This window comes from Artibeus jamaicensis, unplaced genomic scaffold (assembly GCF_021234435.1).
Source record: "Artibeus jamaicensis isolate MK-2021 breed Jamaican fruit bat unplaced genomic scaffold, CSHL_Jam_final contig_956, whole genome shotgun sequence".
NCBI lineage: Eukaryota > Metazoa > Chordata > Mammalia > Chiroptera > Phyllostomidae > Artibeus > Artibeus jamaicensis.
In genome coordinates this window covers 1866820-1880153 of record NW_026522021.1, presented here as the reverse complement: position 1 = coordinate 1880153, position 13334 = coordinate 1866820, and the positions used below count along the sequence as shown (strand labels likewise).

General features: G+C 51.9%; 1 protein-coding gene across 2 annotated transcripts; it reads left to right on the top strand.

Moving 5' to 3' along the window:
• Positions 1 to 308: 308 nt before the first annotated feature.
• EPO (erythropoietin) lies at positions 309 to 7341 on the top strand. 2 transcript variants are annotated; one of them, XM_037134889.2, is made up of 5 exons: positions 309 to 463; positions 4403 to 4545; positions 4798 to 4884; positions 5153 to 5332; positions 5506 to 7341. In XM_037134889.2, exons 1-5 carry the CDS (start codon positions 385 to 387, stop codon positions 5662 to 5664), a joined length of 648 nt encoding a protein of 215 aa, XP_036990784.1. In that variant the 5' UTR covers positions 309 to 384; the 3' UTR covers positions 5665 to 7341. The 2 variants fall into 2 exon arrangements, with proteins under 2 accessions (XP_036990784.1, XP_036990785.1); XM_037134890.2 differs by lacking the exon at positions 309 to 463 and adding an exon at positions 3656 to 3871.
• Positions 7342 to 13334: the final 5993 nt, after the last annotated feature.

The following is a 13334-nucleotide window of genomic DNA, read 5'->3' as shown; positions in this document are numbered from 1 at the left end:
CCTCCACCCCCGCTATCCTCCGGTCACAACTGTCCCTTTTCAGCCCCTGCCTCAGTTGCTGCGTGCACAGGAAGTGGAGAGAGGCCTCGCAAACCCCCCAGATCCCAGAACTAGGTTGCGCAGGCATGGTTCCAGCAAGCACTCTGAGGGTGAATGGCTTACTTCCCCCACCAGGTCAACCTCTGGCTGAGGTGTTTGGAGTGGAGGGACTACATAACACAAGCCACACATAAGTGATGATCATAAACAGGAAACATGCTGGGTGCCTGGTGAGCCCCAAAGTGAACAAGACCTGGCATACACTATCCTTTGCTCTCCTCCGATTAACAGGGCACCTCTCCTGCATGACCCCTGAGAATGCCATTCCCATCAGAGTCTGTATGAATGGCACCCCCTGGAGCTGTGCAGTACTCAACCTTGACAGCTGTGCATGGTGGCCTACCAGTGACAGACCTACCAGTGGGTAAGGATGGCAGCACAGTAGGAGACAACTTCCTGCTGGGGGATTAGGGAAGGTTTCAAAGGGGAGGTAATGCTTAGGTTTGGTCTTTGAAGAACAAGTGAAAGAGAGTGGTAGGGTGGAAAGGTACAGGGTGGGCAAAGGTACAGGGTGAGCTGGAAGCAATCTTAACTCTTGCGATGAAGGGAGTGGGAATGAGCAAAGTGGGTGGCCAGGCTGGAGAGGCAGGTAGGTGGCAGAGCACAGAGAGTCTTAGCTCTGAGGCAACCAGGAGCCATTGCAGGCTATGTAATTGAAAAGGTAATCCAGTAGCAGGGTTGGGGACTAACTGGAGGGATCAGTGAGGAGACCCTCTGCAGCGGTCTAGGACTGGGTCAGCACCATGCCAGAGGAATGCAAGCAGGCATACGAGAGGGCACTGGGTAGGGGGTGGTGGGCATTGGATGGGGAGCCCCAGGTAGCTTCCTATTTTCCTCCTGCTCAGGGTCACCTGAAAAGGAGAGACAGGTGGACTCTGCTGGGCAGTATCCAAGAGCATCTGGGGTGGAGTCCTCCAAACCAGCCTCTGCCCTCCTAACAGAATTACACAATTTAGGGAGTGGGTGTTGGCTGGACCAAGATCCTTTCCTCTACCCTCTCTCCCAAGCTACAATCACAGATTTCTCTCCAAAAGCCACAGAGGATGAGCCAGCACCACCGCTGTCCAGCAGGTCCCAGCACCATCTCCTTTCCTTTCAAAAGGCAGGGACCTCTGACAAGTTGCTGTTAGAGAGGAGGGAGGAGCAGGTCCCACAGCCCATGAGGCTCATCTTCTCCTCCCTCTCCTCAGTCAGTCTACACTCCCCCCTCTTCTGTCCCTGGTTCCCTCTTCATGGTCAGGTCAGGGCAGTGACGCAGGAGTCAGGGGACTGGGAGAGCAGAGCCTGGGGGTGGGAGGTTTGGGAGAGAACATATGTGCGGACGTGTGTGGACGTGAGTGTGCATGTGCTCGTCTCACAGCTGGGATCTGGGAAGGGAGCAGGACTGGGCTCGGAGGGCCAAGAGGGGCTGGGAGTCCGCCCGGTGCTGAGAGGGAAACTGGGACCAGAGGGCACAGTGCGAGTGCAGACTGACATCCAGTGCACCGGGATCGAGGGGGCTCCCAGAGTAGTCTTGAGGGGAGCTGAGGGCAGAGGAGCAGGGTGGGAAAGAGGCAGGCCCTCAATGCCTCCACCGGAAACACACCAACCTCCCCATCTTTCTGAACCCCTTTGATCCTGGTCTCCCCCCTACCCTTACCTAATTCAGGTCTTCATTCAGTTCCTCTTCTCAGCGTGCACCCCTGCCTGATCTAAAACTGCAGCCCTTATGGACAATAATGGCAGGGGGTGGGGGGAGTGGAAACAGGGGAGGGAGGTGAGGAGGTCTGGGGTGGGGAGGAAGGGTGGGGGGAAAAGGCAAAAAACTAGAACAACAATAAAAAAAATTAAAATAAAACTGCAATCTTTTCTAATGCTCCTGGTCCCCTTCTGTGCCTGTTCTCAGTCCTCACTGCCGTTGGACATCCTCTCTTTTACACATATTTGTTTGTCCCCTGCCTCTCTACTGAAATGTCAGCTCCACCAGGGCAGGTGCACAGGACTGTTTCATTCACTGCTTTCTCCCCAGGTTCTTGAATGAATGAATGAGTGAATGTTCATTTCTTGAAGAAACAAATAGTTCTTGAATAAATGAATGAGTGAATGAACACTTCCCACTCTTTGCAAACAGAAGCCAGATTTTGCAGCGTCATTCAAGGCCCTTCACAACCTGACCCCTCCTTAACCAGCACTCTGGCCCGATCCCAGCCTCTCCTTTTCATACCCTACACACCTGACCCCCCTTTCACTTTGCTGAATTGGCCTCTCACACCAACCTCACATCTCTTCCCGTTGAAGTGCTACCTGCCCTTCGGGGCTGAGTTGTCACCCTCTCCATCAAAGCTTCCTTGACTTCTCCAGCTAGAGGAGCTCTCCCTCTTCCAAACTCTGACAGCTCAGCCCTGGGCACTACAGCCCTCACACTTTGCCCCGTGCCCACCTCTCATCTCCATGGTAAGCTACTAAATCCATCCAGGAGACAGGAGCCAGGTCTCAACATATCTTTTCATCTGGCTAAGTGTGTAGTCAAGGGTCTTGCCCAGAGAAGGCACTAAACACATGAATAAAATATGTCTAATCTCATGGGACTGGGTAGGGAGTGAAGGAGTACATACAACTACCTGTATTTGTAGGACTTTGCTGCTGTCTTATGAAACCTGTATGAGGGGGGACTGGTGCTTTCATCATACCCATTTGATAGGTGAGGACACTGAGGCTCAGGGGCTAAGGCTATTTTCCAACTTTTGAAAGCCAGCTAGCCTTGGTCTCTTGCTTTAGGGGTCTTGCTCCTCTGCCTCAGGGCCTCCTAGAAGCCTCAAAGGCTTAGCTGCAAATTCTAACTACCTTCACTCTGGGAGTTATCTCCATTTCAGAGTTTGTAAGAATTCTGCCATGCAGGCTAACCTGTATCACAAAGAAACAGATGTCAAGGTGGACGTATGTCCTGAACAGTGTATCATGTGCTCTGTGCCCTAACAGTCCAATTTCTGGGTTTCCAGGGTCCTAGGAAGTGAGGATTGTGGGGGGAGAAGAAGACCCCCACACTTCTTTGATGTGGACCCCCGTCAGTATGGGAGTCTTCAGTATGATGCTCTGTGCACCCCCGTCAAATTCCTCAACGTGAACAGCACTGGTTTTAGGACAGACAAGTACAGGGGCTGCGAAAAAGGAAGGCAACTGACTTGCCCCTGACAGTACCTTCCCGGCTTCCAAATCCAGCGCTCTCGCAGGAACCTAGGCACTTCCAGTTCTGAGCCCCCGCCCAAGCCCCGATGCCTCTCAAGGAGGCGTCGGAGTCCCCAGCCTTCCCCAGAGAGGCTCTCCTCTACCAGGCGCAGGCGCCCAGCTGCACCTCCAGGGGCAGGCGGGCAGAGCGGTGTCCCTGCACCCTGGCCTGCCGCCGCTCCCGCCCCGGCGATCCTGCGACCCAGGCGTCCTGCCCCCTGCTCTGACCTCCTGGCCCCCACTTCGGGCGACCCCTCACGCACACAGCCTCCCCACTCCCACACACGCACGCACACATGCTGATAACAGCCCCGACCCCCGGCCGCAGCCGCAGTCCCCGGGCCAACACCGGTCAGCTGCCTCGCCGTGCGTCCTCCCGGACGCTGGTCCTGCGCTTGCTCGGCCCGACCCTCGGCTCGGCAGCCCCTGGACGGTGGCCCCCTCCTCTGGCCTGTGGAGTGGACCTGCCCCACCGAGCTTGCGAGGATGAGGGCTCGGGGTGCGGACACCGGGCGAGCCCCCGGTCACTGAGCGGCCAGGCGGGGCGCGGAGGAGATGGGGGTGCGCGGTGAGTGCTAGCCCGCAGGGGAGCTCCCGACCCGGCCCCTGTTTGAGAAGGGATTTACCGCTAGGACTGTTGGCCCGGAGGTGACTGAGTTCAAGGACCAGCGACTTGCAGAGGGACCCCGGAAGGGCAAGGGGGTGGGGCTGCCTCCACGTGCTTTGGGAGTCCCCGGGAAAGGCAGTGTGTGACCTGGAGCCGGGGACGAGGTTTGGGGGTTCGGTGAAAAGAAGGGCTGCTGTGCGGGTTGGGAGGAAGTTGATACCTGGGTCCTGGAGCAACCCCCGGGGGGCCGCGAGAGGCGAAGCCTCTGTTCCTGCCGGATTGAAGTTTGGCCCCGACGAGTGGAGCCGGTAGCTGGGGGGTGGGGTGTGCGCTCGGCAGCAGGATTGAATGAAGTCAAAGGAGGCAGAACCTGAGCTCTGGGAAGGTTGGGGCTGGGAGGACTGGCCCAGGCGGGATGTGTGAGTCTGCCCCTCCGGACCAACCCTTCTCCTTCCGTTCCCGCCTCACACCAAGTCTGGCTCTGTTTTCTAGAATGTCCTGCCCTGCTGCTCCTGCTGTCCTTGCTGCTGCTTCCTCTGGGCCTCCCAGTCTTGGGCGCCCCCGCACGCCTCATCTGTGACAGCCGAGTCCTAGAGCGGTACATCCTGGAGGCCCGGGAGGCTGAAAATGTGACGGTGAGGCCCCCTCCCCAGGACATTCCACAGGATTCACTCTCAGGGACTCGGGGCTTTCCTCCAAGATCCAGGAACCTGGCGATTGGTTCAGGCCTGGAGGTGGGAAGCCAGAGCCCCCAGTAAAAATGATAAAAACCGGTAACCCCTAATGCACATCTGGGAGTTAGGTAAGGGACACAGCTGGAGGGCCTATGGCCTGTGGGCTAGTCTGGGAGCCCTTGGGGGCCTGACTCCCTGGGGTTGTGCTTTCAGATGGGCTGTGCTGAAGCCTGCAACTTCAGTGAGAATGTCACGGTCCCAGACACCAAGGTTAACTTCTACGCCTGGAAGAGGATGGAGGTGAGTTTATTTTTTCCTTGCTTTTGGGGAGTCTCATTTTGAGAACCTGACAGGGTGGGAGGGAAAATGACAGAGATAGGAAAAAAATGGAGCAACAAAGATGAGGACTGAACGGAATATGTTCATTCATTTGTTTGTTCATTCATTCATTCCGCAAGCCTTATTGCATGCCTTCTGTTGTTTGCTCAGCTTTGTGCTCGGAGCTGCTGAGACGGGTGAGGAAGGGGCTGGCTTGGGCCAGCTGACTTTGAGTCTCTGCTCCCTCTAGGTTGAGCAGCAGGCCCTGGAAGTCTGGCAGGGCCTGGCCCTGCTCTCAGAAGCCATTCTTCGGAGTCAGGCCCTGCTGGCCAACTCCTCCCAGCCATCTGAGACCCTGCAGCTGCATGTGGACAAAGCCATCAGCAGCCTGCGCAGCCTCACCTCCCTGCTTCGGGCGCTGGGAGCCCAGGTGAGTAGAAACAGATCTTCCCTCACACTCCGTTTGCTCTTTCTGTAAAATGGGAGACGGGCCCTGCCAAGGAATACTCTGGCTTTCCTCATAGCCCCTCTAATTCTGTCTTGAATCCCTTCTCCCTTCAGGGTCCCTGGTACCGCAATCATCTTCTGTTTTCTCCTTCACAGAAGGAAGCCATCTCCCCTCCAGACACAACAGCCTCCGCTGCTCCACTCCGAACATTCGACGTTGACACTTTGTGCAAACTTTTCCGAATCTACTCCAATTTTCTGCGCGGAAAGCTGAAGCTGTACACAGGGGAGGCCTGCAGGAGAAGGGACAGGTGACCAGATGCTCCCAGCCTGGGCACACCCACCGCCTTGCTCACCACTCCTGCCCATGCCACGCCTTCCACACCACCACTCCCGACTCCCATAAAGGGGCCATCAGCTCAGCACCAGCCTGACCCATGGACACTCCAGGGCCAGTGGTGACATCTTAGGGGCCAGAGGAACTGTCCAGAGTTCAGCTCAGATCTAAGGATGTCACAGGGCCAGTCAGAGGCCCTGAAGCAGGGAGAATTCAGAGATCAGCTTAAACTCAGGACGGTGCCATGTTGGAGAGACACCGAACTCATCTCGGTGCCCTGCAGAACTGTGATGTCAGGACAAGCTGGAAGGCAAATTCCTCTTCCCACACCTTACCTAGCAGGGACAGGATGGACTGGAGGATTTAGGTGGCAAGCCATGAATTCTCTAGGCCTCAGGGGGACCCCATGACAGCAAGAGCCCCCTGGACAATCAATGAAGGTGGTGGGAGCTGTGAAGATGGGATGGGGGCTCGCCCCTGGCTCTCATGGGGTCCAAGTTTTGTATATTTTTTAGTCTCACTGGCAAGAACTAAAACCATAACATGGCTCTTGGTTTTTATGTTTTCCGACAAGCTCCCCATTTTCCTGGCTCTGCCCCCATCATGGCAGCAGGCAGCAGGCCACAGGCCTGGGAAACCAGAGGTGGAGGGGGTCGGACCCTACGTGCTGCCTTGCACAGCCTGTCTGACCTCCTGACCCACTGGGCGTGAGGCCACAAGCTCTGCCCACGCTGGTCAATAATGTGGCTCCATTCAAGGCTACTCCTCAGTAGACTTCTACCAACACTATCCTGCCTCTTCTCTGTGGCCCCTTCGGCTAATGCCACATTCCCAGCATCAGCCTCTGCCACCTCAGTGCACCAAGCCTCTTTAAATCCAGCTTGCCTCTTTCCTTGCCTGGGGGTGGTCACCATAAATGTTCTGCCCTGAGACTGCAGAGGGGCAGTAGACAGCAGAGCAGAAGGAGCCGCCTTCTCAGACAGCCAACTCACGGAGCACTCACTCTGTGCCCAGTGCTTCTCTAGGTTGCTCACTTCTGTGGCCTCGCATTACTCTTCACACAGCCCTTTGAGAAAGTTACCACTGTTGCTCCCATTGTGCTTATTTTCCTGCCACACTACTCCTACCTGCTCCCCAATCCCCTGGGATGGGGCACACAGAGCAAACCAGCTCAACCTTCATTCCCAATCCTTACTTCTTATCTGATCCTTTACTCTGACAACCAACTTTAACTTCATTCCCAGAAGTGCTTCCAGGGGCAAAGCAGTGCCCAAGAGAGACCTGTGCAGACAGCAAAAAAATGTCATAAAACTAGCTGGACTCCAGTCCTGGCCATTATCTATCTACACAGGGGGATCAGTCTTTCTGCTTACATCGCAAAACTTAGGGAAGTCAGCCTGTGCCTCTGCAAATGTGCAAAAGGGAGACAATGTTTTGCCATTTGCGGCAGGAAAAATTATGGGCAGGTTTGGGGGTTGGAGAGTATTTGCCAACTATATGTGGGGGGAAGGGTCAAGCTGTGGTGGGAGGAGGAAACCAAGGGGTGGACCCTAGATGAAGCTTTACTCTGGCCCAACCCGACTCCTGGCCTAGACTGCCCTCTTCAGGCCCTTTTAGGAAATGCTAGGGAAATCTACAAGCCACAGAACCCTGAAAGTTTGGACATCACACATTTCAATAAAAGTTTGTATTGTGATTTCCACATGTGGCGTCTGTTTTTTGCCCCACTGCTGTGACTAAGTAAGGAAAGAATCTCTATTTCTTGCTGGTGGAATGGAAGCTAAGAGATTTGTTCTGGATCCCAAGGAATCTAAATAATAAATGACAGCTAAGACCTGACCTCCAGACTTAGGACTCATAACTCCAAAACCTTGTCCACCTCTTTTTTAGCCTGATTTGCTGCCTGCACATCCCCCTGGCTCTTTCATCCCCAGAATTCAGGGCCACCGATCTTCTTTTCAGACTTACTACTGCTTTCAATTAAACAAAAAGTAATTAATGGTACCTGAACTATGCGACCTGGGCCAGGTGTAGTGGGCGAATATGTTAAGAACACTAAAACATAATTCATTTATTCCACATTTATGGAGTGCCAACTGTGAGCTACCCTTTGCACCAAGTGCTAGTGAAATGACAGCCTGTGCTACCCACAGCCCAGCAGTCCCCAGCAGCCAAAAGACAGGAGCTCACCATTTTAGCCATAGTCTGCTCGGCATGTGACTTGAGTGCCGAGATGGGGGTAACCAGAGGCCCAGCATGTGACGCACTTGGTGAGGACCCGAGTTTCTGTGCAGTGACAGATATGCAAGGAGGGCCCTTGCTTCTAGAGCAGGCCAGGAGTGTGAACTTCATTCTGTATTACCGTTGTTATGATTAGCAATACATTAAGCTCTGTGCTGGGGTTCCCACCACGACTCCGTGAAGTAGGAGGACAATGGGTACCACCTCCATTTGCCAAACGGGAAACTAAAACTAAGTTCTGCCAAGTAAGTGATGGAACCGGCTCTTTGGGCTTCCTGGCGGCGAGGCAGAAGCCAGCGCAACCCAGGTCTGAATCAGCAGGTTACATAACAGTTTAATGGAGATGACTTCTGTTTGTAGAGGGCTTTTCAATTTACAGGGTACTTTCCTGGGCATCTCTCATTTGCTCTCCTAACCCCACGAGGAAGGCAGAGGCAGGAGAGGATCCTTACGTTGCAGAAGAGGAAACCAAGGTCCAGAGAGTTTATGGGCCTTGCCCAGGTCATAAGATACAGAGGAAGGGCCAGGATCAGAAACCAGGCTCTCTGATTCCGAGCCCCTTTTATACCAAAAGCACACATCATTGGGGCAGAGGAGACAGTTAGAGGGAGTGGGTGGAAGGGAGAAAACAGCATTAGGCAGCTCCATCTTTCACTACCACTCCTGCCCACTCCATTCTCTGCCTCGGGCTCCCGCTTCCTCCCTGAATAGGTGGAAAGTGCCTCCACTCTCCCCATCGCCAGTCTCCCAGCGCCAGAGGCCAACTCAGCTGCCCGCTACAGCCCCAGCTCCCACCTTGAAAGCAGCCTTTTGGCCTTGGGTACTACTGGCCTGAATCCTCTCCCTGGGCCTGAGCATCAGGCTGACCAGATGCACCTGCCTGACCCCAGCTCACAGGCTGCCTAGGATTTTTCTGCAACTGCTCAGTCCACAAGTTTCACCAGAGCAGGGGTTTATAGCTGGAGTTGAGTTAGCTCAATGGTGTCTCTTAGACATTGGACTCTAAGCTGAAAGTTACCTACTGTATATTATTTCCAGCTGGTCAAATCTAATGCCTCTAAGATTCCATCATAAAACTGCGACATCGTGAAAGATTATTAGCAACAGGAAAACAGATAGCAGTATGTTTTCCCAACTTATGTGAGTCATGCCCAAATGTCTATAAACTCCCTTCGCGACTAAAAAAATTGATTATTAAGAAATTATTTGACACAGAATTTTAAAAAATATTTTATTTATTTATTTTTAGTGAAAGGGGAAAGAGAGGGAGAGTAACATCAATGTGTGGTTGCCTCTCATGTGTCCTGTACTGGGGACCTGGCTTGCAACCCAGGCATGTGCCCTGACTGGGAATCGAACCGACGACCCTTTGCTTCACAGGCCCGTGCTCAGTCCACTGAGCTACACCAGCCAGGGCTTGACACATAATTTTTTACTTTAAAATCTTTGGCCGTGCTAATCTCTCCTCTCCATCTTGCAGAGGAGGACAGTGAGGCCCAGAGAGGGTGACCAAAGTGCGCAAGGGCACACGGTGATGCCAGGACTGACTCCAGTTCTCTGAAGTAGTAATTCCCAGGGGCTTTCTACATCCCAGGGTCTCTCACACCTATTCCTGGAGCTTCCAGTCTTGTCAGGTGACAAACCCGCCAAAGTCTCACCTGGTCCTGACTCCCCAAAATGCAGAGCCCAATAGTTCCCTCCCAGCACCATCATCCACCTCTTCCTGTCCTGCCTGAGCACCCAACCCCCACCTCCAGGCAGGCTGGAAGTCGTGACTGTTCAGATGGGTGGTGCCAAAGGGAGGTCAGCAAAAGTAGCTCCCTGAGGCCTTATTGCCCAACCAGGAGGGTCTGTGGATCAATTGGCTTCTGCTGTTTTTCCCTAGGTTAACCATTTCCTGGCTTTGTCCCTCTATTGACTGCTTTGCTAGCTTGTTCTGGAGGACAGGCAGAGCAGCGTCTGAGAGGGGACATCCTTTATATCCCTAGGTTTGATGTAGAGGGCAGAGGATTGCTCTCTCACTGGGTCTAATTCCTATGTGGGTCCTGTTGATGCTCATTTGGGCACAGGAGTCACTGAGACAGTAAAAGGGGCTTGTAGACTTCCATCTTAGACTCCTGGTTCTCAACTTCACTGGCCCCTCCCTGACAGCCCACAGGAATGGCCTGCGTAGGCATCACTGTCACTTGTCTGAAGCCCTGGGCATAGATTTGGTAGTAGGGGGTGGGAGTTTGCTGAGGTAAAGGGAATGACACTGGACGTTTCTAAGAGCAGGAGTGTAGTGGGATGTAGGAAAGCTGGACTCACCACAGCTCAGCTCGCTGTGGGCCAGCCCTGCAGCCTACCTGCAGCTCTGCATGCGCAATGAGTCAACAGGGATTTTAAAAGCTGCAAACCACCCTTTCAGCTTCAGTCTTGTGTAGAATTGCCACTTATGAAAACTATAAAAGCATAGCTGCTCTGGCTGGGGTTGAGTCCCCTATTTGGTTACCCTCCACAACTCCCAAGGGTCTCCTCACGGGACTGTGGGACTGGGCAGGACATGGTGTGGGGACAGTCAGTGCAATGCTTTCATGCTGGGCAATTGACTTCATCCCTCCCGAGCTCAGTTTCCGCACATGGAAAATGAGGACACGGTCTTTGTTATCAACAGGACATGAAGTTCAGTTAGGTTAGCCTGAAAGAGTTGCTGTTTCCAGCTCCATCTACATCAACACCCATATGCACCTTCCGCAATCTCCTCTCCTGTCTCCCAGGCTCTGGCCAGCCGCTCTTTGATTTGGTGGCCCCCCACCACACCCCCAGCAGCCTTTTGAAAATGCAAGTGACCTGATAGTCATTCCCATTGCTTAAAAACGTTTGGTGGTTCCTCGAAGCTGTGGTATTTAAGATCTCCTACACAGGGTTCCTGCCTTCTAGTCTTACACACACACACACACACACACACACACACACCAACTACTGCTCTCCAAAAGTGCCATGCTCTCTCCAATCTTATAACATTCCCTCTTCTTGGAAAGTGCCTTCCCAACTTCTTTGCCTAATTACCTTTTTTTTTTTTTTTTTGTCATTTAGAAAGCCCCTCCATCATCACCTTCTGCAGGAACCTTCCCTAACCAGCAGTGACCTGGGTCAAAGGCTCCTTGAAGCACTGATCTATCTGCCAGCCAGAGGAATGCACTGTTGTAAAGTGCGGCAGAAGGTGGGAAGAGTGGATAGAGGAGAGGGCTGGCATCGCCAAGCAGGAAGGTGGGGACGAGCTGGGTGCGGGCAGGACGGTGTGCTTGTATGAGAGGGACGCCACCGTGGCCTTCCTGTGACCGAGGACTTCTCCTGCTTCGCAGATGAAACAGAAGCCACTAGATATGCACCTGCAGGGTCCCTTCCCCACTCCCTTCATAGAGCTCGTTGTCCCTCCTGCTGCCTGTGTTCTAGACTTTTCCCAACCATTTTCTCAGAGGCCTTTTTCATCTCTCTCACTGCTGCACCCTTGCCGTGTGCATTTACATGGCTCAGATTTCTCTTATCTTGAAAGCACCCTACTTTGCCCCAATTTTTGCACTTACTCTCCACCTCTTCTTTAGATGGCCAAGCAGCTTTTTTTAACAAGGATTTTTACTTATTTACTTTTTAGAGAGGGGGAAGGGAGGGAGAAAGAGAGGGAGTGAAACATCAGTGTAGGGTTGCCTCTCATGTGCCCTCTACTGGGGACCTAGCCTGCAACCCAGGCATGTGCCTTAACTGGGATTTGAACTGGCCACCCTTTGGTTTGCAGGCTTGTGCTGAATCCACTGAGCCACACCAGCCAGGGCAAGATGGCCAAACAGCTTTAAAATATTGTCCCTGCCTCCTTCTTGGATCCTGTTCTTCAACTTTCACTCCTCCTCTGATCCTTTAGTCTGGCTTCCTTCCAGCCAGGCCCCTCAAATGACTCTCACTAAGGTGTCTATAGCAAAGCAGATCCACGCACAGGAACACCTGGATGCGTAACTATGCAGAAGACATGAAAACTTCGCCCACCCCTCCATAGGGGTCACCCTGTAAACAGCTTGCTGTGTGTTCTGCTAGTTCCATCCCTGCACCTCAACCTGAATATGACATAAACACATACCCTTGTTCTGGAATGTTACATAAATGGGGTCACATGTAACATTTTTTCTGTTCACCTCTTTTGTGCAATATATCTCTAGGTGGTCTTTCCACCATTGGACTCTATGGAGCTACCGCCATTCTTTTCTCTTTTTTTAAGTCAGGAATAAACTCTAATAGTATCATATTATCAAGTAGTACTTTTTAAAAATTACTTCTTAAAATTGTGTTGAAATACACATAATATTTATTGTCTTAACCATTTTAAGTGTATATTTCAGTGGCATTAAATCCATTTACATTCTCTTTTTTAATTTAAGATTTTATTTATTTTTTAGAGAGAGGGAAAGGGAGGGAGAAAGAGAGGGGGAGAAATATCTATCAGTTGTCCCCCCCAACCGGGGACCTGGCCCACAACCCAGGCATGTGTCCTGACTGGGAATCAAACAGTGCCCTTTTGGTTTGCAGGACGATGCCCAGCCCGCTGAGCTGCACCAATCAAAGCAAATACATTAGCATTCTTTGTACAACCCATTGCCATAATCCAATTCTAGAACTTTCATCTTGTAAAGCTGAAACTTTATACCCATTACACACTAACTCCCCATCACCCACTCCCCCTAACCCTGGCAACCTCCTTTCTAGTCCCCGTCACCATGAATTTGCGGAGGCTGGGTGTCTCACATGAGAACGGTCCTGCTGCGTTCATCTTTCAGTAACAGACATATTTCAGTTTAGCATGATGTCCTCAAATATCGTAGCATGTGTCAGAGCTTTCCTCCCTTTTAAGGCTGAAAATATTCCCCTGTGTGTATAGACTGCCTTTTGTTTATCCATTCATCTATCAGTTGCTTGGGTTGCTTCCACCTTTTGGCTGTTTGTGAATAAGCTGCCATTTGGCTATACAAATATGTGTTCAAGTCCCTGCTTTCACTGTTTTCAATTCCAGAAGTGGAACTGCTAAACCATATGGTAATTCCATTTTTCTTTTAGGAAAACAATTTTTTTTAAATACCTGCATAATATTCCTTCATATGAACAATATTCCTTGAATATGATCCATTACATATCTGCTGGTAAACATTTGGGTAATTTGATGATTTTCTTATTGTGAATTATACCACGATGAACATATTTAAGGTATGTACATCTTTGTGTGAATAAGCATGTATTTCTGTGGGAAGATCATTAGAAAGGTAACACTGAGTCAAAGATCCGCACATTTGGAAGTTTAAGAGTCATTGTCAAGTTACCTTCTAAGAAGTTTTCAGGAACATCAGTCTTATCAACAATGTATTTGAGTGTCTCTACCTGCATG

Bases quoted from the DNA above. Each gene is read 5' to 3' on its own strand.
- EPO (XM_037134889.2), top strand. From the start codon at position 385: ATGGCACCCCCTGGAGCTGTGCAGTACTCAACCTTGACAGCTGTGCAT. The intron at 4,885-5,152 runs GTGAGTTTATTT...TGCTCCCTCTAG, and splicing joins ACGCCTGGAAGAGGATGGAG to GTTGAGCAGCAGGCCCTGGA. The intron at 5,333-5,505 runs GTGAGTAGAAAC...TCTCCTTCACAG, and splicing joins TTCGGGCGCTGGGAGCCCAG to AAGGAAGCCATCTCCCCTCC.